This window comes from Equus quagga, chromosome 3, assembly GCF_021613505.1.
Source record: "Equus quagga isolate Etosha38 chromosome 3, UCLA_HA_Equagga_1.0, whole genome shotgun sequence".
Lineage (NCBI taxonomy): Eukaryota > Metazoa > Chordata > Mammalia > Perissodactyla > Equidae > Equus > Equus quagga.
Genome location: NC_060269.1, coordinates 86737023 through 86761730, shown reverse-complemented (window position 1 = coordinate 86761730; position 24708 = coordinate 86737023). Strand labels below are relative to the sequence as shown.

Below are 24708 nucleotides of genomic sequence, written 5' to 3'. Positions count from 1 at the left end.
CCCATTTTGTCACGAAAGCATCAAAATGACCTGTCCTCAAGGATCAAGATTTAATCAAAGTAGTAACTCCTGCTGATTGTTTCATTAAGGACACTCATAAAGGAAACTGGATTTTTTTTTTTAACTGCTAATGTGTGGTGGTGAAGAATGCAGTGGCTACCAGTTCCATTTGGTGCCACTGCCTTGATTAATGCTAAGGCGCCAGTTTTCCCATCCCAACTGCTTTTACACCATCAGTGCAAATGTCAGCACAGTGAAAAAGACAAATAACGTCTTTGTGTTATTCTAAAAATAGTTTTGACCTCTGAGAAGGTCTCGGGGACTCCCAGGGGTACAGTAGTCACACTTTGAGAACCACTGGTAGCGGTACAGTGCGCCTTCCTCCCACTCCCCCAGTCTCCCAGCATTCTGTTTTCCTTGCCAGAGGTGAACATGTGCCTGTTTTCCAGGGCTTCTTAGCAATAGCCTGGAGGATCTCTTTGAGAAATGGGCAACATTGTCATGATTCCAGGTCGAAGGGGGAGTCCACAGGGCGGGCATGCATTGTTTCCAGCTCCTACAGTGCGCTGCTAGTCCCCATGAGACGCTGAAGCATAGCCTGCCCCCATCTGCCCATCGAAGTATTTTCCTGCTTAGCTTTAGGCACAGTTTAAGTTGAAATGCTTTCCCTAGTCCCCTTAGGAGGACGCGACTTCGTTTGTACTTGTTATAGTTGACTCTCATGTTGGTCTGCATCCTCCGTAATTAAAAAAAAATACGTCAGTTCCTTAATTACTCTTTAAGGACCCAAATGCGTTACTGTTTCCTTTGTCATCTGCGTGTTGTCCAAAAAAGGGAGGGCGTCTTGTAAATATTTGTCTCGATGTAGTGAAATCAAAACTGAAAGCGAACAAAGTAAAACAAGCGTGCCTTAGCCGCATGTCTCCTGCCTGCAAGCACGGGAATGGTCAAAGGAGCGAACGGGGTTGCTGCTGTGGCTGCGTTCCCTGCTCCCGGCGGCCTCTTGGGGCCCAGCAGGCAACAGTCAGATTGGAGCGGGCGTTCTGCGCGCCCGGGGACGGGGTGTTCCGGCCCGGCGCGTTTGTACACTGTGAGACCTGGCACGAGGGCACCAGACGGCAGCCCGCAGGCGGGGCGCGGCGGCAGCGGCGGGCGGACCGGCTGCGTCGGCGCTCGGCTCGGCGCCCCCGCCCGGCGCAGCCTGGGGCCCGGCCGGCCGGGCGCCGTGCCCATTTAAGGAGGCGGGCCGTACCACCAGAACTTTCTTGACAGGGGGTGTTCGGGCGAACTCGGACAACTTGAAGTGAGCCCACGGACGCTTTCCTTTCCCTTCTAACGCTGGCCCCAGTGCTGGCGCCGCTCGGGGGCTGCGCGCGGGCGGGCTGTGCGCTTGGGCCCCGGCGGTCCCCCTTCCCCGAAGTCGCCCCGGGGGAGCTCGCTCGCCCCGGACGTGGACGCGACGGGCCCCGGGCCGGTCCAAAGTGTAGTTCGCCTGCAGAGGCCCGGGTGCCCGGATGTCCATCAGGATTAGCGCGAGCCAATACGGTGGGAGCCCGAGGCTGCGCGGAGGCCGCCGGCTCGGAGCAGGTAGCCCGGTGGCGCGGGGAGTCTCGCTGGGAGCCGTCCCCGCCCGGCCCCGGCCGATGGTGAGCGCGGCGCGGCTGCAGGGCCGCGGGGCGAGGGCTCTGATGGACTGAAGACCTGGAGCTGTACGCAGTGAATTATGGCAGCCCAGTCAAGGTACGCCAGGCGCCGCCAGAAACTTTCCAAATCTGCTAGTGGCTCGGGGACGAGGAGGTTGCGCGGCGCGGGGAGGAGGTTGAGGTGCTGCGGCGAAGACGGGCAGGAAGCAGCTTTGTCATCGCTTTCTCATCATTCCTGATGCTGTGCCTCCTTATTTAATGTCACGTACAGAACAGTTTGGAGAACATGCCGGACAATTTCTGCACAGTAGAGGCGAGGGATTGAGTTAAAAGTTAAGATTAAAGTTAAATTTCCTCTTCCTCTTATTTTCTGAGAAGTGAAGTTGATTTAACTTGTCTGCCCCTGCCCGAATTTTCATTTAGTTTCTTTGTACCCCTCTCTTTGGTTCTCCCGATTTTTCTTCTTCTTCTTTTTTTTTCTTTGTGCTAATTTCTTGAGCAGGATTTTAGAAATCATTTAATGTAAAACGGTTTGTCCTGGAGAAGGTGGTTGAGAATTTGCCTGGTGGTGAAATGTACGATTCCACATGAAACGGCACAGCTTGCATGAATCTGCTGAGTAGGCAGAGCCCGGCAATGTCCCGGGTTGAAGGGGAGAGGATGAGGAGCTGCGGTTGCTGTCACAGCGACGCTGGTGTAAGACTCGCAAGCTCTGACTTTCCGTGGTTTGTTACCTTTTCTGTAATGAGCGTTAAAGAGTGATGACAAGGCATTGGCGATTATTGTAAGATTCAAACTTGTGTGGGATTTCGTTTTAATTGTGACAGCAGTTGGAGCTAAGGGAAACTTAGTGCTTTCTTTTTTGACTTTGTTTTACTAGAGAGCGGTTTGGTATCATATTTAAAATAATAGGAGGGCTCTTCAAGTTGATATTTGATGTAGTATGGTGACTTGGGAATGTCTTAGAAGGCTAAACACATTTCAGGTCTGAAGACCCAGATGGATCACCGAGAGAAAATGGGTGTTTTAATATTGAAGTTTTGGCTAGATAAGACTTTGAAATTTTTTCCTCAGAGATAGAATTTTCTAGGAAGAGAAAGAACCTCTTTATATAGAGCACCTCCTACGTGCTACCTGCTTTGTATGTTTATTTAGTCCTCTCAACTCTGGTTTTATCACCTGTCCTGTTTTGTTGGTTGTTCTAAGTAAGGGGTTCGTAAGTGGGGGGCCAAGTAGTGGGAAAACCTGGATGAGGAAAAACGTTGCATCTTTATTCTTGCTGACCTCTCCTGAAATTTAACTGCCAAAGGGTCCATGGTGTAAAACCTTAGATTGAGATAGCTTGATCAAAGAAATTAAGTAAATACTATCTAACGGAGCTCAGTAATAGAAAGCTGGCATTTGAACTCAGGTGTGAGTGACCTTAGTGCCAGAACCCTTACACTAATTAAAAATAAAATGAGATCATAGCTAAATTGGACACTGCTGTGTGCCAGGCATAGTGGCTTTAATTGGATTACCTCTTTGACTCTCTTCTTAGTCACCTCAAGAGGTAGGTATTTTTATTTCTCACACTTGTTAAGGAAACAGAGGCCCAGCCAGCCTGTTTGCTGCCTGAGATGACACAGGTAGAGCACGGCCTGGCGCCTGAGCCGCTCTGCAGCGTTTCCTTACTTCCAGGCTGCCCTTTTAATGCTGAGGCGAGGTGTTAAAAGGGAGCCGCCAAGCCTCAGTAGAAGTGTACAAAAAGCAATTTCTGCTACAAGTGCTTTGCTACGAGATGAAAAAATCTGAGTTATCAGTGTGGTAGTTCAACCTGCCAATAATTGAAATAGGAGGACTGTACATATTCCTTTCTTCTTCCTGGCCTTCATACGTGCCCTTGAACTAGGAACAGAACCACAAGGTCATGAAGTCTGTTGTTTTCTTAGTCTGCATAATGGAAGTATGTCTTACAGGTTGTAAATGTCCATTTTCTTCAGTTACAACTGGAATATGGTCCAAGCTCATTTAGACACTGTTTTGTAGGAGAGTAAGAGAATGAATATATGGAGAAGATCGTGGATATTTTTGCGTTTCAGGGAAATCTCAAAGCTGGGCCAAGTTACCCCAAGTAGTGCTAGGAGAGACCCATCAACTATGGTGTATGATCTGGGGTAGTAAAATCCTGCCCCTGTGCCACACACAGTATCTCTTTGCTTTTGAAACAATTAATTTAGATCGTTGGACTGATTGGATGTAAAGAGTCATAGCTCAGTTCGTTCTAACCACAGTAGTTTCGTTGTATACTGTTTAAAATAATATGATTTTTTTAGTAGAAAAGGTAGATGGAACTGAGATGAAACTGAATTTTGTGGCACTGATAGTATATGAGCTGAGCATGGCACTTTTATTATTTGGCATTCTTCTAAGGTAATAGCCTTCATTTGATGATGGGTGGTGTATGACTAATTTTTCATGTGAATAGGCAAGGCAGTGTATTCCTTCTCTGTAATCAGCTCCTTAAGACAAGATATTGTCTCACATTTTTTTCTTTTCTTTTTTTTTTTGAGGATGATTAGCCCTGAGCTAACATCTGCTGCCAATCCTCCTCTTTTTGCTGAGGAAGACTGGCCCTGAGCTAACATCCGTGCCCATCTTCCTCTACTTTGTATGTGGGACGCCTACCACAGCATGGCTTGCCAAGCGGTGTGTGGGTCTGCACCTGTGATGTCTCACATGTTGGAGTATCCCCTGCATAAGGCAGAAGTACTTTGAATGAGAGAGGGACTACCAAAGTATTTCTTGGCTTGTGAACTTTTATAAATTGAGGTTGTATATTCCTCCCTCTCATTTTTAGAACCTAAAAGTAGGAAATTGATTGTTTTGTTTTACTTTGTGTTTGATTTCTTCTGCTAGAAATGGAAGATATTTATTGGAAAGGTCAATTGCCTATGTTTTAAAAAATTAGATTTTGGGTCAGTATTTTGAAAACATTGAATATTTAGCTCGAGTTATCAGAGCTGTGGAGAAAGGCAGTCACTTAGGAATGCAGCATCAGTTAGAGCAGGACATGCGCTGTGCCCCGGCTCTCAGATTAGTGTGTGCTCTCTTTGGAACCTCTAAGCACCACAGATACTTTGACTATGCTTCTTTGTGGGAGTTGTAACAAACTTGCTGTCTTTAATGTGAAATAGTTACAGATCATGGCTTTAGTTTCCAAATTCTGATCTAAAGCACATGGAGACTCTGCTTTTATAGAAGTGTGCAACCTGGCATGCCCTCTTTTGAGAACTAGTAAGCCTGTGATGGCTAGGGGTGGGCATGGAATCCCAGCAGTTTGTAGATCTATCCTTTTCTATGAGGCTTAGCTTGCTTTATATTGAGGAGTGTGTTGATGGATAAAGTAGAAAGGAGAGCTTTGTCTGGTTCCCCATCTCTGCTAACTCCTTCATTGAAGCAATCCCTGAATTCTAGAAAGGACTATATACATAGCTTCAACTACTGTCAGGAATTAACCTGTTTTAAAATGCACCTTGTGCTACCAGAGAAACCCTGGCCCACCCCCACCCTGTGGGGAGGGGTGAGAGGATGGGAGTCGGGGAGTTCAACTTGCTTCTTAGGAGGCAGCATCTGGTGACTGAACACATCTCAAAAGACGGCACTTTCAGACACACTGCAAAAGGAAATTAAGTTTAGTCAACTCTCCCACATTTATTTTGTTTGAATTTGACTAAAGTTAATGAAGTTTAAAAAAATAATAAAACATAGATTGTTCCCAAGATTATTATGAAGCCGGTTTTTGGTGGATCTCTTTGACTCTGGTGAGGGAAATTTTTCCACTGCAAAAAGCAGTGCTCTTAAACTGGTACAGAACCAGTTCTATCCTCTGCCCCTACTTCCAATTTGTAGACTACTGATTACCTTGGAGGAAAATTCATGAAAGCAAAGAAGCTCTGATTGAAATAGGAGCAGATATCGAAGAAGAATGCTATGGTATTTTGGAAAGTGCAGTTCAAGGAAGTGATTTGAAGAGGGAAATAATTTATGCAGTGTTTTGACCCGGTGAATGTCTTTATTTTTTCCCTTATGACACCACTGTAAACAGTGTCCTTGACAGAAGAGAAACACAGACAAGTCTCTTAAGTGATTTCCTTCTAGTTCATCCTGACAGCCCAGCTGAGCTTCCTGACTCAGAGACTAGGGCTTCTTCCAGATAAAGACGGAAGAAGGAATGAGTCATTTTTTTTTGGTCAGCTGGTTTATGGGGATGTTCCTTGGCAAAATTAATGCAAGTGCTCTCTTGGGGTTTAGGAGATTCTATACTGTCCATGAAAAAGTATTCAGTAGCTGGTTCTGTTATACTCTTTTGAAAATGGAATTCAGCGAATGCTGCATTTGAGCAATTCAAATGTCAAGTAGAGTCAGTAATGGGAAAATGTTAATCATGGATAAGAGGGAAATCTATCTCATCTTGGTAATGTCATTTATTTGTTTTAAGCATCCACATCTATGTATCACCTGATAGCTATAAAATGGAGAAATTATAAAGCTGATTAGCTGTGTTACTGCTTTGAGGGACAACATGCAACTTGATTGCTTCTAAACATATAAACTTAGTTTTCTATTAGCAAATTTCTCCATTTCATTTATTTTCCAAGATGGGCAAATAAACATAATTCTAAAATCTCCTGTCTTCTAAAAGGGAGAGTCCTGTATGGGAGATGTAGCGAGAAGGACTACAAGCAAGTGTGTTCGGATTTTCCCTCCATACGGCTTAGAAATACAGTCTGCACCTTCAGGACAAAGTTGCTTGGCTCAGAACAACAAACATAGCAAGCTTGGGTATCATAATCTTCTTTTTGTGGTTCACTTACGTTTTATTGATAGAGGGTGGATGCATAATGTTTACAACTTAAATGATTACCTATTTTTTTACTTAAGTGACAATTGGGGGGAGAGCTAAAGTTGTGTTTTAGCTCTGCTTCAGATTTTTCTTAGTTCATTCTATTATGAATATAACGTATTCATTTGCTCAAAATAATACAGTAAGCAGAATGCACAATAATGTCTTGCTCAAATGTAAATGTATCAGATGAAGTTAGCTTTAGAGTTCGGAGGGAAAATAAGATTTATAACTTGTGGTGTTAATGCCCTGGAGACTCAAAAGTAAAAATTAACTTTAATACCATCCAAGTACTGACTTTCTGTGTCTTGGCAGCGATCAGTGTTGAGAATCCTTCCCCTGTGCAAACTTTTCGCTTTTCCTATCTGTCCACACTGAGTTAAAGCTTAACCTGATGGCTGCAAAGCCAGCAGACTTGATATCCTCAAAGTCTTTTCTCTGGTGAACGAACGTCTGTTGTTTTCTTGCGTTCGTTTATTGGCTTTGTTTTTAATTTAACCAGATTGAACTCTGATCAGATTCTTAAGGGTATTACTCAAAGCAGTAATTTGATGTCAGATTTAATAAATTAAGAGGAAATCCCAGTAGTGACATCTTATCAAAAGGAACCTAAGCAAGCAGAAGGGGGAGCACACCTTGTATTCTGTTGACAGCTGAATTGTCTTTGCTTTGATATGAGGTATGATATTTCCAAAGGACACACACAGTTTGACCACAGCCTAAAAGTCCTAAGAATTGTTCTTCCTACTTAATGGCTCATATGATGATGACTGCTTGGAGACCTGTAGGCCACATGATCCTTTGTTTGGGTGGGCTAAGGAGAGTTCAGGATGTGACTCCTGAGTCACTGGCTTGCCTTTATTTTTCCCAGAAGAATCTTGCCTTTCCTTTCAGTATTGCTTACTGCTGAATTGGCAATTAAATAAAAGAATATTTTAGGGGCATTGTAGTCTTAAGTTCAAGGTTCTCAAACTTGATTAAATGCGAGAGTCACCACTAGTGCTGCACCGCAGGCAGATTCTGCTCCCCCTTCCCCCAGAGATTCTGATTGGCAGGTCCAGGGTGGAGCTGGGGTGGAGCCCTGCTGGTTCTGAGGCCAGAGGCCCACCTACCACCCTTTGTGAAATGGGGTGTGTGAGAGAGAGAGAGAGAGATATCCTATAAACTACATCGTGCAGTGCAATTACAGTTTGATTTAATATATACTCATATATATACATGTTTTTTCCCGTTTATCAAAATAGAGAAGATTTGGTGAAGAAGGTAGATAATCTACCTCTATAAATTTGTGTACCTATTACTAACTATCTTAGTTGAAATGTCCAGACGCACCTATATTTAAAAAATAAAAGGAAGGTCAAGGAGTGATACCCAATGTTTGATCCTGCAGCCCTTTCCTGATAATTGTTGCTTCTCAAGGACCTGGATATTTAATGTACCCTTTCCTTATCCACTGTGGGCTGCCTCCCAAAACTACTGACTCACTCGCTACTCCCCCTCCCCCTTTATCAGGTGGCCGTTGTTTTGTTCCCAGGGAGAAGGTGCAACTGCTAATTGGTCAGTTACACCCAAACTTTATGAAACTGAAATGAAAGTTGTGTTTTGTTTTTAAAAAGCACTGAGTGTACTGTTGTTGAACAACCAATATTCAACAGAAATTTAAATGGGACTCCTACTGGGAAGTAAAGGTTAAAATTATAGCAGATGTCAGTTCCTGTAACAAAATTCAGGAAACACTTTCTGGTATGTGGGTGTTGTAACTTTTCAATTCTTGGAACTTTCCTTCAGGAAACTGCCCTGTCAAAAGCAGAGCAGTGGATAAAATATGCAGCACAATTCGCAAACTGTGTCGTGCAGTGTAATTAAATTTTGATTTGGTGCATATGTTTTTGTAGTCCGGCTAGGGCTGAGACTATCATGTGACTTTCATCCTGGATAATGTGCATCTGGATAACTTGTTAAATTGCTTCTCCCCCTCCCCCATTCTCGCTGCTTTAAAAATACAGGTGTATCTGATTTACTCTGGATGTGAATTTATGGAAAGTGATATAAAATCAACCAGTTCCCGTTGTTTCGTACAAACGTATGAAACCTGTTTCCTATCCAGCCTTGCAGAAATTACATATTTTTGTCTCATAATTGACAAATTAATATTTTACCTTAGACATTTCTAAGTAAGATGACCTATCTAGTAAGTTGGTAATTTTAGCTACTAAAACTGAGAAAAACTTGAGTCTATGATACTATTTTTTTTTTAAGGAAAACAGAGCCTTTCACTGAGTTTTAAAGAGCTCTTAAAAAAATTGGTTAAAAAGGGATATTTATTGGTACAAAGTTCTGGACAGTAACACATAGCTAAAGCTCTCGTTTTGTGTTTTTTTCTAAGTAACTTTGACTTATAGCAATTGCACTTACAGGAATTATGTTTTTTTGTTATTCTTTTGTAGTCTGTGTATCTCCCTTTCCCCTTCAGTCCCCTTTCAGAGTTAAACCATACTTGTGCTATCATTTCAAAAAAGCTGTGTAAGTGTAAACTTGGTACTACATGGAAGAAATTAGGCAGCAGTATTTACTAAATCTGCATAGTAAAAGGATAGAATGAAACCCCGCATCTTACATTTGTTTCAAAATGAAGTTCTGCTACCTGAAAATGTTGGAAAGAATAAACAGATTAGTGTTGTCTGCTTGTCATGTCCCATGGTTTTAGTAAAATTCAAAGTAAACCAATTAAACTTAATTTTTGTTTTTAAATGGGAACTGTGTCCAGAAGACAAAATGCTCTAGATTGGGAGTTAGAAGAGATTGAATTTGATAATTTCTATCATTTTACTGATAGTGTAGTGTTTATGTTTTAACCCTCATGACGGGCCTGTTCTCACAGATAAACATGTTCATATTTTTGTTTTAATAGTTCTGTTTCTCTAAGGATAAAGTGAAAATCATTAGGTTTACTTAATTTGTTTAAGTTTTACTTAAGTTTAATTTGTAGGCTTTAAAAAAACCATGACAATTCTCATGAGAAGCCTAGAATAAAACTTGGTTTGTCCCTGAGGTCACCCACCTTGCGTGGTTGGCCCCCCTTAGATGTTGGTACTATCACTTTAAAGAGAGGAGAAGCTTCCCTCACTAGGACTTGGACTATTGGGAGCTTGAGAAATGACTTTCTTTTTTTTGGCAAGTGGAGAGGGGAAGTAGTTAGCTCTAATCAGAGTGTGTTCGCTATCACCAGATCTTTTATCTCCTATGGTACTTCTCATTTTATGAAAGTTTCTTCCCAGTCCAAGGTTTTTTTTCTTTAGAACTTTGAGGTATAGTTTATATTTCAGAAAAGTTGCCCATTTCAAGTGTACAATTCAATGATTTTTAGTCACTTTACTGAGTGACGCAACCATTACTGTAAATCAGTTTTAGAACATTTTATCCCCTCAGGAAGATCCCTCATGCCCATTTATAGGTAATCCCTGTTCCCAGCCCCATGCAACCATTAATCTGCTTTCTGTCTGTGTGTTAATTTGTCCTTTGTGGGTACTTCACGTACGTGGAATCTTGTGGTTTCTTGCATCTGGCTTTTTCCATTCGAATAAATTTTTGAGGTTCATCTACGGCATAGCATGTGTCAGTAGCTCTGTCCTTTCCATTGCTGAGTAGTATTCCATTGCCTGGATTTGATAGACTGGTTATTTCCAGTGTTTTATTTTTTTTTGCAGGTGGGGGGCTGTTATAAATAATGCTTCTATGAATGTTTACTTGCAAGTCTTTGTGTAGACATATGTTTTCCTTTTTCTTGGTTAGATACGTAGGAGTGGAATTGCTGGGTCCTATAATAATTTTATGCTTAACTTTTGAGAAACCACTAAACTGTTTCCCAAACTATATGCCTGCCCTAGCCCGTGTTTAAACTGATCTAATTCAGTCAACTTCTTGCAAGTTATTTACTATCTTCATAGTCAGCTTAGCTGTGAAAATAGTGGTTCCGAGATCTGGTCAATTTTGCATTTAATTATTAGAAAATACTGTGATGTTTTAAATTTTTATATGATGTAAAAAACACAACTCTTTTTTTTCCTCAGAGAATCCTTTATAGTATTTCTTAAATTGGTTGGGTGTTTTGAGGAAGAAACTTACATCAAGGAATGTTTGAAGAAAACCAAATTGAAATTGAGTATCAGTGCATGCTTAACTGTTGTCAAAATAGCAAATGAAACTTCCAACCCACAGTTCATAAACCCCTCAAATAGCAAAAATATATTAAATATAAATGCTTTATTTCATAACTGCAAAATGGCCCTAGAAATTATTATTTCAATGTGCTTTCTAATAAAAACGTTGAGGCAAAAATTAGGTGTTCTCATTCACTACAGCCTCACATGCAAAGATATGTTATCTAAGTAAAGCTTCTGGAAATTATCAATAAGACTTAGGTCCTGCTGGGAGAAGGTGGTGACCATGTGCCTTCAATCGGTGGTGTGCTCCAAACTTCAAGAAAAGATAGATCTATTTTATGAACAAAAATATTTCATGAAAAGCTCTGAAATTGTCTTTGGGTGCATGTGTGATGGTAGTGAAAGTGAATCATCTTTTTAGCACCCCATTGCTATTCTGTAAAAAAAGCTGTGAGGTCCTGGTTCATACGTGGCTGCCTGTAAAGTGTCTCTGCCCAGCGTGCTTTCAGCTTTGGGGGCTTTGCTGCATTATGGCGTGTTATTGGAATTCACTGTTTCTGGGTATTAATTTACCTGCTTAAAGATTATATCAGTATTAATAGCTTTCTGACTGTGGCCAGTTCACATGCATGAACAGTGCTTTTATATTAGTTACTATATCATGTATTGATGAATGCCTCATTGCTCATGAAGAGCCAGCCACAGTATGTGCAGAGCTCTAAGCTGGTTCAGGCAGATACAGTGTCTCCCTCCCCACAAGGAGAGGAGCTTATAGTTTGGTTGGGGAGATAGAAAAAAAGCAAAGAAACTGGCCAATAACACAACTGCAAGCTGTGTTAAGTACTATGACAAAAAACGAATGAGGGCCGGCCTGGTGGTGTAGTGGTTAAGTTCTCATGCCCTACTTTGGCGGCCTGGGGTTTGCAGGTTCGGATCCCGGGCCAGGACCTGCGCACAAGTCATCAAGGCATGCTGTGGTGGCATCCCACATAAAATAGACGAAGACTGGCACAGATGTTAGCGCAGCAATAATCTTCCTCAAACAAAAAGAGGAAGATTGGCAACAAATGTTAGCTTAAGGCCACTCTTCCTCACACACACAAAAACAAAAAACCCCAAAACAGAAACAAAACAAACGGGGTGCCGTGACAGAGAATGATGGAGTGTGGGGAACTTGGTTCCACGTGAGCCATGAGGACCTGCCTCTGAGGAAGTTGACCTGAGGTGGAGAAAAAGCAAGTCATGACATGTTAGAATTTATCGTCCTTTCAGAATGTACGTGGAAATAAGTGATGATGGTGGCAAGGTGGCGTTTTTAAACAGGATAAATATGGTTTTAGGAAATGACCATCATGTGGCAGGTTCTCAAAATAAAAATTGTTTTTGTGGATTAATTCTACCAAACTAGCCCTGTTTTTTTTTTTTAAATTTTAATGAAGGCAAAGTGAGTTCTATAACAATATAACTTGAGCTTTTAAAATAGAGACTGTATTTTCTAAGAGTTGGCCTTAATTGGTGCATAAATATAAACAAGTTAAACATGCGGAAAAGAAATTTGAGAGGACATATTTCTTAGTTTGGAAGCCATCAGAAAAGGGATGTGATGGAACGGGAGATGTCCCAGCTCCATGAGTAGTCCTGGGGAAGTGAAGATTTAGACAGTGAAGAGGAGGTTTAGCCTGGCTATTAAATACTAAGGTTAATTTACAGAGCAACCTTTTATACATGCGAAAGGCTGCTATGGGAGGTGGGGTGCAAGATGGCCCCCATCTGTGTCAACAACAGATCTTGAAGAAATAAATAATTTATATATGTTAAGAGGTTTTCACTGAGGATAATTAAACATGAAAATACAGTAGAAGTTGATGTTCTTTTAGTAGTATATTTAGAAATAGAAAATAGATAATCTCCTACCTTGGGTATTTTAGGAAGTAGCAGATGGTTTAGGTACTTTTTTCTCAAGGGATTCTGTGGCTTCTTGAAAAAATGTGATCACAACAAACTACTATAGGAACTGAAAGTCCGGATCCTCTGCATGCATCGCAGCTGTGTTTGATTATGTAAAGTTGCTTCAAGGATCCTACATTTATTGTCACCTCATCTCTTTTGTACCTCTGTTTTACAGTTATTTTCAGATAAATGTATTTAGGTGTAGAGCTTTTGTGGCATAATATACGATAATTTTATGAATGTCTTGTGAATAACTAAAAGGAAGATAATGCTCTTTATTTTCAGGGTCCAGATTTAAGGGTGGGCTTGTACATTAGATCTATCTTACATTATTTCTGCATTCTTATTTTTGTCCATTCTGTTGTGGACTGAAAGATGAATAAAAGTCTCATAAACTTAATGAGTTCCTATTTCTCCTAGGATCTTCCGAAGTTTTTGCTTTACAAATGTTGATGCAATGCTTTTGATGCATACATGTCCATAATTGTTGTCTTCATTTTAAATTGCTCTCCTTATTAATTATTTAATACTAATTATCATTAAGGTATTAGTTTCTCATATATTCCAGAAGGTTTCTTTGAGTATTGGTGATTTTTCTTTTTTTAAGGTTAGATCTTTACACTCTTTATCCGTTGGACTTTATTTTGGTTTAAGGAGTGAGGAGGAAGGTTCCAGAATCTCCCTTTTTCAGAATCTCCTCTCTTCTTTTCTCTGCTTTCAGAATTTTCATGGAGGTTTTCTCATGTGTACTTTTCAAGATCAACTTGAGTAATTTGTCAAAAAGATGGTTGTGGCCTTTTAATAGAATGATTCCTGACAAACTTATAAAACCTCATCCTGTTTTTCAGAACTATTAAAGTTTTAAGCAGGGTTACTGTGTTTTTTTGTCGGTTTTCACGGAATGGAAAAGGGTAAGTCAGAGTGCCAGGGACTCCTGAATCACTAGCCAGATACCACGCATTTATCTTGGTTGCATTCGGGAACTCTCGTTTGCCTCAGTTTCTCCAGAAAGAAGTGAAAATGTACATTTGCTCTCCTGCTGAGTGAATGTCTTGTTAGTCTAACTCTCTAAGGGAGGAGCCGTGTTTCTGTGGGTGTTCCCAACTGACGCTGGGCAGGAGCATTTTGGAGTCTCTGTGTGCTGTGGATGGTTTCTCACTTGCCAGCAGATTTCTTCTTGCTTCACTTTTCCTTGACCGTAATAGATATAATTTAGGCTCTTTAAAACCTTTTTGTAGTTTGGTAAAACAAAAGCCACAATGTAGTAAAGTTAATTATAATTAAAATGAAAGAGAAAAGTCTTCCTTAATCTCAACAACTTGACCAATCAAACATTTTCCTTTTGTTCCTTTTCAGCTTTTTCTTTACACATTAAATATTTTTACATAGTCGAGTCATTCCTTATGTGTGTTTGATAAGTGATTTAGTCAATGTATAGGGGAAAGAGATGAGGTTAGGATTGCCAAGAGTCATTTTGTCTTAAATTTGAAGAGGAGCTGATGAGACTTTCAGATCTTCTATGCTTAGAAATGCTGTGGTAAGAATATATTTTTAAAAGCCAAAAATAGCCCTGTTAATATTGACTAAACCAAGGTGTTATTTTATATATTGTGGTTGGAGGCAAGGTAACAACGGAGATAGTAACACACTGCCACTTAGGTTTAATGATGTTGGTTGTGGAAGCTACACTGAACACCACGTTTATGAGCTTCACTCATTCATATTTACTTATAAGGCTGTCATAGTGTAGGACAAACTAGTATAGCGCATGAACTCTTAAAAATTGAAGACCTTTCCTAGAATCTTTTCTGTTCACACATGCAGGTATATGTACAGGCATGCCCACCCAGAACGCGAACATTCTCTCAGAAGAAGTTGGAATCATACATGCAGACTGAAATCATTATTTTTAACTGTGCTTTTAAAATTTAGTTTAAAATTAGCTGGTGAAAAATTGCAATTTTTTTGTTTTTTGCTGTCAGTCTCGTTTTAAAGTTGGTAAGGAAATAAACAGATTTTTGGCAGTTAACTTTGTAAATTGTAATCTAATTTGTATTTGTTTAAATTATTTTATCAGAAATAGAAAATTCAGGTACTTACATTTTTATAACATTCTTTAAAAAATTGTGCCCAAACTATAGGAGAGTGAGAGCCACTGAAATTATTCATTTATTTGAGGAAACATTTCTGATTTAATTAAAAAATGGGTTTTTACCACTATATTTTCATAATTGAGCTGGTAAGAGTAGGTGGTTATTTCAATAGGTGTTGGGAATTTAAAAAGAAAAAAATAGCGTAGTGATTTCCTGCTTATTAACTGCTTTTCTTCCAAAAACAGGTTTGGAGCACAAAAAATTTTTTGCAGAAGCAGCAATGAAAATCATGTGATGAAGATTAAGCTCTAGGCTGAACCCAGAATGTTCCTTGCTTATGGTGCCAAAATGTCTAATATTTGGAACAAGAATGGAAAACAGTGTGATTGATGAAACAAACCATGCTTGAATAAGATGGTTTTATCCTGCACTTAGTCCAGTCTTTTTGGTGGGAAGGAGGAATGGTGTAAGGATCTTTAGGTTTCATAGGAAGAGAATGTGAAAAAAATGAATTCCTTGTGGGAGTATTTCTGTTGGTAAACTTGGGCACTTTGAAGGACAGAGGCTGTCTAATTCGCTGTGTGATAATAGCAGTCATTTATAGAACATTCTGTTATGTTCTGAGCCCGGAGCCAGGAACTCGGCATATTTGATATCACTGAATCTGTAGGGCAGAGATTACCACTCCCATTGCACAGATGAAGAAACTGAGGCTCAGAGATCGACTGACCAAGGTTACACAGCCAACAAGTGCCAGCTGACGCACAGCCTCTACCAATCTACTCCAGAGTTTCATGCAGATGTCGTCTTTGTCCTTCATACAGTTACCCGTTTGGCCAGTGCTCCTTGCTTTACTACTGGAGCAAAGGCAGGATGGGGAAAAGGGAACATGATTATCTATCTGAGTGTCTTTTAACCTGACTGCGACTGTGAAACAGGAAAAGGGAATGAGAGGAGGGAAACGTGGTATGTGTAAAATTCCTCTCAGAGTGAAGAAATGTGGGGCCAGTGTTTCCTAATGCCCAGCACTGGGAAGTACCTTTTCTCCACAACTTGGTTACCACGTGGGGAATTAGGGAGAGACTGTGCAACGACCTGAAGTTGTGGGGTATTTGGAACGTGGGGAACTCCTATGATATTGGGAAAGAGAGAGAGGATGTGTGGGTGGAACCTTCCTGGATAAAAGATGTGAAATCCTTCTTACCCCGCATCTTTCAGGATGCCATTTCCTTATTAAAAAAACTCATTTTGGAATGAAGCAGACATCCTTCAGCCTCTTCCTTTTTAGTATGACATGCATACACCCCTTTGCCTCTGCTGCAGGACACCAGCTCGCCTTTCATGCTGTCCTTGGGTTCTCCTTTTCTCTGCTGTTCTCTTATCCTGTTCCGTATGCTGGCAGTTCTAGAGACCATTGTCTTGTGTTTAGTATTGAATTATCTTACTTCCTCCTTGGGGAGGAGAGGGTGGGAGGAGCAGTGAAAGAATGGGGGGCGGGGGGTATGGACCAACGACTGTGCTGCTTTGCCCAGCACCTGGACTCCGGCTGTATATATTTATTAATAATAGCTCCCAGTTATTGAGTACTTACTGTGTGCCAGGCACTGGGCTAAGTAAGCACTGTGTTTGCATTAGCTAATTGAATTATTACAACAGCCCTAAACCTTTGGTACAGTCATCTCCATTTTAGAGAAGAGGAAACTAGAGCTTAGAGAGTTTGTGACTTACCCTGTTGGCCGTAGCTAGTAGTGACAGTCTTGAAGGTGCCAGCTATTAGGAAAGATTTCCCATGCCTGTTTTCTGCGTGCTCCATTGTGGTCTGCTGTCTCAGTAGAAAAGTAGCTCAGTGACTTGGGAATACTCATTCTCTGCAGCAGTGGTTCTCCACATGGGGGGCAGGGAAAGGAGGAGGAGGAGGAGGGTGAGGGTATTTTAGCGCCACTCCCCTCCACCCACCCTGGGGATGTTTGGCAATGTCTGGAAACACATTTGATTGTCACAGCTGGGAGGAGGGTGTGCTACCATCATCTAAGATAGAGGCCAGGGATCCTGCTCAACATCCTACGGTGCACAGGGCAGACCCCATCACAAAGAACGATTTGGCTCCAAATGTCCATGGTGCTGTGGTTGAGAACCCCTGCTCTGCAGGCTCCCCATAGTTCCTGAGGGTGGGGGTGTTTGTGCTTTGGAGAGCATCTGTACATTGTCAGACTCCAGCTCAATCAGTGCTGGCCCCAGATGTGAGTTATTTAGCCTGTTTGTTTAGGATACACTGTGTGCAAGACACTGCTGGGTACGGTGTGGATTACATAGCCCTATAGAAAAGGGAGAAGTGGTCAGACTTCTCATAGAAGTTAAGAAAATGGAAGAAAAACTTGCCGCACAGTGATGAGGAAAGGATTGGTTGAAGCGGAGGGGATGTGGGGTGGGCAAAGGCTTGGCTGGATACAAGCTGTGACTTGGGAACCTGTAAACCTGAGTGGGATAGATAAAGAGCACAGCAGTCTTTTCAGGGCTGAGGTGCATCTGGGGGACATTTTCAGCCTTCTTCTTTCTTGCCCACTTGAGTGCTCTCTGTTTACTGTGCTCTTGGAGTCATTAGCTCACTTAATCCTCGTAGGAATCTTAGGGAATCGGTACTGTTATTATCACCACCCCTTTGTAATAGCTGCTGTAACTGAGACTCAGAAAGGTTAAGAGACTTGCCCAAAGGATCACAGCCAGGAAGTGGCAGAGCAGGTTAAACCCTTCACTAACTCCGGAGACCGTGCTCTTAACCAGCTTACTGTGCCGCTAACCAGAGTGTCCTGTCCTGTATTGCTCAGCCGCCTCTCTGCCCGCCCCCGTGGTAGGAGACTGACAAACAGCAGTTTCCATCTGGGGCCCTTGAGTGGCCATCCAGCTGCTCTGTAGCAGGAGGGGATGGAGGGGTCAGAGGGGCGGGGGCCCATTAGCAGAACAGCTAAGGCGAGCCCTCTGAAAGAGCAGGGAAAGAGTCCTGGGTGACGCGGGCCTCAACATGCCTGGCAGGGATGGGTTTGATGGCAGCAACGTTTTGAACCAGCTCAGGGGAGAAAATACTCAGGAAGGGAGACTGGCAGGTATAAGGGAGCCACCTATTGTGTTACAAATTTACTTGTGTCAAATACGCCTCTAAAATCTGGGCCTTTTGTGTCTTGGATAGCAGATGTAACTCAAACCACGGAAAACAGAACCATAGACTCAGGCCCTCCTTAAAGCCTGGAACTTTCTGGCTTGGTAATTGTGCAGGGAAGGACTTGCAGGAGAAACGCTTTGAAATATGAAGAGGAAATGTGATTCTGGTGGCTCCTTTGTAGGCACTAAATCAGTACACAAAGAAGTAAGACAAGAATCAGAGATTAGTTTTCCAAAACCTCTTGAACAACCTAGTTCTCAACTAGGGAAAAGCAACGAATTTTTTTTTAAAGATGAAGGTTGGAGGAGAGAGAGCGTCTTCACAGTGGCTGCTGCGAGATTGCCCTGAAAGCGCCCCAGACGGGAGTCTGAAACTGACTCCTGCACGTGTGCGTATGGATCTCTCTTGGATCACTTGCTGTTACTTTCTCAGAGCAAAAAGCAGAGGCCCGAGCACGATTTTAAAGGAGTGGGGTAAGATTTTGCTCAGTGTGCGCGCACAGACAACGCTCACTCAGCATGCACGCATATGCTCCAGCTGTTTCAGTTCTGCCAACAGATGTAATCATGTGTCTCACAAGTTCAGGAGCACTCTGTAGTTCCTTTCCTTCCAAAGATCCGCTGTACCATTTGAGAGATGAATTTGTGCTTCCAAGTGACCCCTTTCTGATAAAACTTCAAGTTTAACCAGAAGTCTCTAGATGTGTCTGATGGAAAGATGGGGAGCTCCTGGTGGGTGGCAGCCTGCCAGATCCTACCATATTTACTAGTTTATTCTTGTGGGTATTTTTACTAATATTGTATTATGAAAATTTTTGCCCATTCAGAAAAGTGGAAAAAATTTCACTGTAAAAATCTTCGTTCTCGGATTATACCAACACTTTGTTATGCTTGTTACCAGATATCTTTTCATCTCTTCATTGTTGTATCCACCCATTAATCTGTCTTTTGTGCTTCTTATGATAAGTTGCAGATACACGTCAGTGTACTTTCCCCTAAATACTTCAGCTTGTATGTCATTAAAGTTAAGTATTTATTTACGAGTTTCTTTTCTTTTACCGTAAAATTTGTAAGCAATGAAATGCACAAATCTTGAGTGTTCTGGTAGGTTCTGACAGTGCAAACATCTGTGTAACCCAAACCCCTATTAAGATATAGAACTATTGGGCCAGTCCAATGATGTGGTAGTTAAGTTTGCATGCTCCACTTAGGTGGCCTGGAGTTTGCGGGTTTGGGGTTTGGATCCTGGGCGTGGACCTACACACCATCAAGCCATGCTGTGACAGCATCCCACATGCAAAAGAGAGGAAGATTGGCACAGATGTTAGCTCAAGGCCAATCTTCCTTACCAAAAAAAAAAGAGAGAGAGACATGGAACTATTTTTCGGGTTATTTTTTGTTGTATATGTGGGAAGACGACTAGAAGATGAGTAAATATACACATTCCTGTTCTATTTTTCTTCCTTTCAGGGTGTCATTTCTATTTTTCTTTTTTTTCTTTATTGTAGGATGAGTTGTATGTGCTTGATAGTATCTCATTTTGTAGAGATTATTTAGGTAATTTATTGGGGTCTCAGACCAAGACCCTTGGATTTGTGTGCATTTTCCTTTCCCTAGATTGTCTCTTCTTGAGAATGCTCCTGCATTGCTTTATTGAGTTTCTGGGATTTTGGGCCTTCCTAAGATGTATTGAACATTTCTTATTTTAAAACTTTTCCTATGACTGTCACAAACTAAAATTTCTTATGTGTCTGTGATTAGGGATATGGCTGTTACTTTCTTTAAAACAAGCAAAGCCACTTTTTTTTTATTAATGTTATGATAGATTACAACCTTGTGAGATTTCAGTTGTACATTTTTGTTAGTCATGTTGTGGATACACCACTTCCCCCTTTGTGCCCTCCCCCCACCCCCCCTTTTCCCTGGTAACCACTGATCAGATCTCCTTGTCAATATACTAACTTCCACCTATGAGTGGAGTCATATAGAGTTCGTCTTTCTCTGACTGGCTTATTTCGCTTAACATAATACCCTCGAGGTCCATCCACGTTGCTGTGAATGGGCCAATTTTGTCTTTTTTTATGGCTGAGTAGTATTCCATTGTGTATATATACCACATCTTCTTTATCCAGTCATCAGTTTCTGGGCATGTAGGTTGGTTCCACGTCTTGGCTATTGTAAATAATGCTGCGATGAACATAGGAGTGCAACGGACTCTTGAGATTTCTGATTTCAGGTTCTTAGGATAGATACCCAGTAATGGGATGGCTAGGTCATAGGGTATTTCTATTTTTAACTTCTTGAGAAATCTCCATACTGTTTTCCATAGTGGCTGTACCAGTTCAAGCAAAACCACTTTTACAGGATATCTCAGTCTGGCTCCAAAATCATTAAAAGATACATTTTTTGGCACTAGCCCTTCCCCTAGTGAAGACACTTGGTGGGGAGTAGATACCTGTGTCCATTCTTTAAGACTTCCCTATTTTTAAGTAACAGTAAGAAGTATATGACAGAATGTAGCTCAACTCCCCTCTGCTACTTTACGAGCGCGTGTGTTAGAGGGGTGCTGGGATGATGGTTATGCTGTGGAAGTTACGCGGAGGGAGGCGGGGGTCTCTCCTGAAAGAGGAGGACTTAGTTAGTTTCAGTGATCCTGCATGGCGTGGACTCAGGGCTCTCTAAGCCTCCCTTTTGGGCCAGAATGAGAGAAGTCTGGGGGTAATGGAATGTCCTCCCAAGTAACCTGGGGGTGGATCTGTAGATAACTAGGGGCCCCAAGCTGAAGTTGGGCAAGTTGTAATTTGTCAATCACATTATCTGGTTGCATGTTACCTGTTTATTTCTATTCCTTTATCCTCCAGCTTTTGGTAGAGCCTAATGTAAATGTTCCAGCCAGTTCTCTGCTGTTTCACTGTAAAGGGAATATGAGTCTGTGATTGGGCCAGAGTTGTAAGGGAAGCAGTGTTCCCCCTGAGGGCAGATGGAGTAGCAGCCTTAATTAGTGAGCAATCCCTTAGGAGGTTTTAAATTTGAAGGAATAAGACAAAAATATGTAAGAGGTTCACTCTACCTCCATTTGAAGATCTTGGTTTAATTTTATCACGACTGTCAGCCTGTTTCCTTGCACTGTCAACCTGTCAGATGTCCTTTGATTTAAATAAAGGTATTCAAATCTAGTGGTGCAGTCTCCTACGAGACTTCTAAAGAATGAGGACATTTGAGGAACAGTAAGTTCTGACCTTTAATAGCAGCCACTGGCTAAATTCTTCATATTTTCCGAAAACCACACCCGCCTGCTGGAGTAGATAGCTCAGGGAGCTTGGATGGACTCACTCTGCCTTGAGAGTTTTTTAATCCCAGAGCTGTTCTTAATGTTTTCTTCTGCTCTGCCGTCTTCCTCATAGCCTGTCTTTTCCCACTTATTTCATCCTAAAATTATAAAGAATTGTAGTGTGAAGGCCGTTATTCCATTTAAGATGCAGCTGGAACTAGTGACTGGAGTGGTTTTTATGCCTCATAATCTCCCCAACTTCTACCGACACACTCTTTTCACGGCCGTCTTCAGGCTATTGACCCTTGGTCCAGGCAAGGTGCTGCAGATGGGGAAACTGAGTCCTGGAGATGGCAGATCACATCATGCAGTGAGTAGCATGAGGACCTGGAGGCCGCCAGGACAGAAGAGGGGCACACTTTTCACCACTGCATTATTGCTTATCTTTCGGAATTAGAGAGTAAGTCATTAAAATTAGATAATTAGAGATAAGAATGGAGATTTTTCATCTTTTCCTCTCAAGTTGGGAGAGCTGGCAACACAGAAGTTTGCTGTTACTGAAAGACTTGTGTATTGCAAAAATGAGTTCTATCTGAAGCAGCCTGCACGCCACTCCTTCAAAATGAAACATCTTAAAATGAACTTTAAAAATTCACCCCTTATTTTTGTCAACAGTTTAGAGTCTAGTCCAAGGGTTGACCAACTTTTTCTTGTAAAGTGCTGGATGGTAAATATTTTAGGCTTTGCTGCCTGTGTGGTCTTTGTTGCAACTACTTGACTTTGCAGCTACTCAACTCTGCTGTTCTAGGACCAAAGCAGCCACAGACAATATGTAAACAAATGGGCAGGGCTGTGTTCCAATAAATCTTTATTTACAAAAACAGGCAGCTGGGCCATAGTTTGCCCTCCCCACTTCTAGTCCATTTTTTTGTTTCTGCTAACTTTGTTTAATGTACATTTTTAGGTTGAAATGTAAGCATTGATCAATGTTAAATCAAATAGGAATGTTTAAAAAATTTTTCCCTCTTTGCCACTGGTAGCCTTTTTCTCCTTTAGCTTATTTTACTTATGGGTCTGAAATTTCTGGGCTAATGAGCGTGTCGGGAAATTAAGGAACAGTTTGGGGTGGGGATGTTTAACTAAATGTTCCTTTTAAATTTACTACTGAACTTTTGAAATCATAGAATTGTGACTGCTGGCTCATCAAGCAGAGGGACACGTGGAGCTCTTGGAAACTGTAAAATCATTTGAGTTAGGAGGTCAGGCTGGACTGCACAGCAAGACTCCATGTGATGAGTGGGCTGGTGCTTTTGGGGAAAGGAGGAGGAAAGAGGGCTCTTGAAGAGGGATCACTTTTGCTTTTGTGATCATCTGAGGCCACAGTTACGTCCTTTTGCATTTTAAATTTGGGCATCCTCACTCTGTTCATTGCCTAAAACTGACAGTTTTCCATGTGCACAGTCATTAAAGATCATTGCTTCAGGCAGAGGAAAGCCTACAGGCCATTATCATTATCAGGGTATTGCTGCCCTGAAAGATCATTGAGGCACTGGGCCAGCCCCTGGAGTGGATGGCTGCAAAAGGCTGACATACGCACGAATTATTGGGGCTTCTTTGGACCCTTCCTATGAGAGAGTTGGAGTTGGGAATGTGGTCAGATGGGTGCAGACACCCCGTAGTAAGTGATCGCTCTTCCATGACTTCACTGCTTTCTCAGGCAGGGCCTGGGGGCGCCTTCTGCCTTCAGACTTCTGCTCATCCTTCACACTCAGATGTCACTGCTCTTAATTATATTGTCCCAGTCTCCTCCTTTTAGACTTGGTGTTTTTCTCTGCTTCTTTAAGACTCGTAACCAATCTCTGGAATCACTCTGAGTGGTTTGTTCCCCCTCGTGTCTCTCTCCCACTAGATTGTGGAATCTTACTTCTTTTATCCTTAGGGCTAGCACAGCGAGAAGCAATATTTACTGGAAACAAATAGATTTTCTGTTTTCATTCTGTGAGGTGTAAGATCCCATAGATAAGTGCGTTGGTGATATTAAATAACCTTACATGACATAAATAATATTTAAAATGCAATTCTGTTTGAAGAAAATATCTTACAGTCAGAGGCCTTGTATAAGAATTTATCACAGTGTGTTTGGTAATTTTGAATGTTTGCTTATTGTTTCCATATAATGTGTTAGCCTCTGCTTTTCAAAGAGTTGAAAATGAAAAATTTTAAAGTATTATAAAAGAGAGCCTCTCCATTCTGAAAGAGACTTCTTTCTTTTTTAACTGGACTCTCAGGTTCTAGTTTATTGACACTGAAGAGGGCGGAGAGGTGCTTTAGTAAGTTTGGTAAATACTCTTTGTTTTTATGCAAGTGAACTGCCCCTTGGCGCTGATGGGGAAAAGATGATATATTCTGCATATAAATGTTGTTGGTTGGGCCAAAATCCAGCCCAAAGAAACCTGACAAGCTTTGTAAGACTCATAACACTGCTTAGCAGAGGTCAAAATGAAGGGAGACTTCTCCAGAAGAACAATGACTTACTGTTTAGCTTGGAGGAGATGCCAATTATAGCGGGCGGTAGGAGGTGAGCTGGGGTTATGATGAAAATGAGAATATTTAGAAACACATAATTGTTGCTTGTTGCCATATAAAATACCAATACATGCTTCCAGCTTTCTTCTCCTATAATAATCTCCCTGTTCTTCCTACTTGAAATGTTTGTGGAATGAAATGGAATAGAATAATGAGACTGCCTCTAGTTTTTATGACATTAAGCTTTCTGTTGAAACAAGTGTGACACGCAATTAACCAAAAGGAGAGAGAAAACTGTAAGTGAAGGTGTAAAGGAAAAAACTGATGATTCTGTGAAAACATTTATATGAACACTTGATTTTTACATTTTCTTGTCTTTTGGGTAATGCGCAAATAAGATTAGATATCTTTGTGTTTTTATGTTCATGTGTTTCCTTGTGAAAAGATACTTTTTCGGTTGTTAGAAAGTTTCATTCTTCATATGTGTATCCACAGCTGCCTGTTTTGCCAGGTTTAAAATATAATTGGCAATGGTTTCTACCAGGAGAAGTTGTGCGTTGACTGGGGAATGGACCATCCTTGAATTTAGTATTACATTCACGGCGAGCCTCATTAAATGGATAGAGGAGGAGCCATGCGTTGTTCAGCGACTGAAAAATGTGTTGATGCGTCTCTAGGTATTCATTTGAAGAGTCAATGTTTTCTACTATTTTCTTCCTTAGAGAAATCAATTGCGACTTGCCAGTTTCCTGATTATCCCATTGTTCCCCGCTCTTCTTATCAATACACAGTCATTGCTCTTCCTTTCATTTTCCAAGTGTAAGCCTTTTCCTGTTGCTTTTTGCTGTTGGTTAGTGAGTCTAAATGTTGAGCATTTGTTCTGGCTGAAGCTGTACTTGGTACATTGGCCTGGTTTCAAACGGTTCTTCTTATCGTATGTGGTGCAATTGGTTCTCTGGAATGTGTGTGTTAGAAGTTCATTCTTTGGGAGGGACTCTTCCTTTTGGAGTGGTAAATGCTG

At 41.5% G+C, this 24708-nt stretch overlaps 1 protein-coding gene across 3 annotated transcripts in view; it reads left to right on the top strand.

The window, feature by feature from the left end:
* AFF1 (ALF transcription elongation factor 1) overlaps window positions 1–24708 on the top strand; it is a 177048-nt gene that overhangs the window by 54132 nt on the left and 98208 nt on the right. The window contains exon 1 of one of the 3 annotated variants that reach the window (XM_046656146.1): window positions 1199–1740. The exons of the other annotated variants lie outside the window; for them this stretch is intronic. Coding sequence (XP_046512102.1) covers window positions 1724–1740 — 17 coding nt within the window. The 5' untranslated portion in view covers window positions 1199–1723. Of the gene's footprint in view, window positions 1–1198; window positions 1741–24708 lie in introns of those variants that run through there. 3 annotated transcript variants of the gene reach the window in all.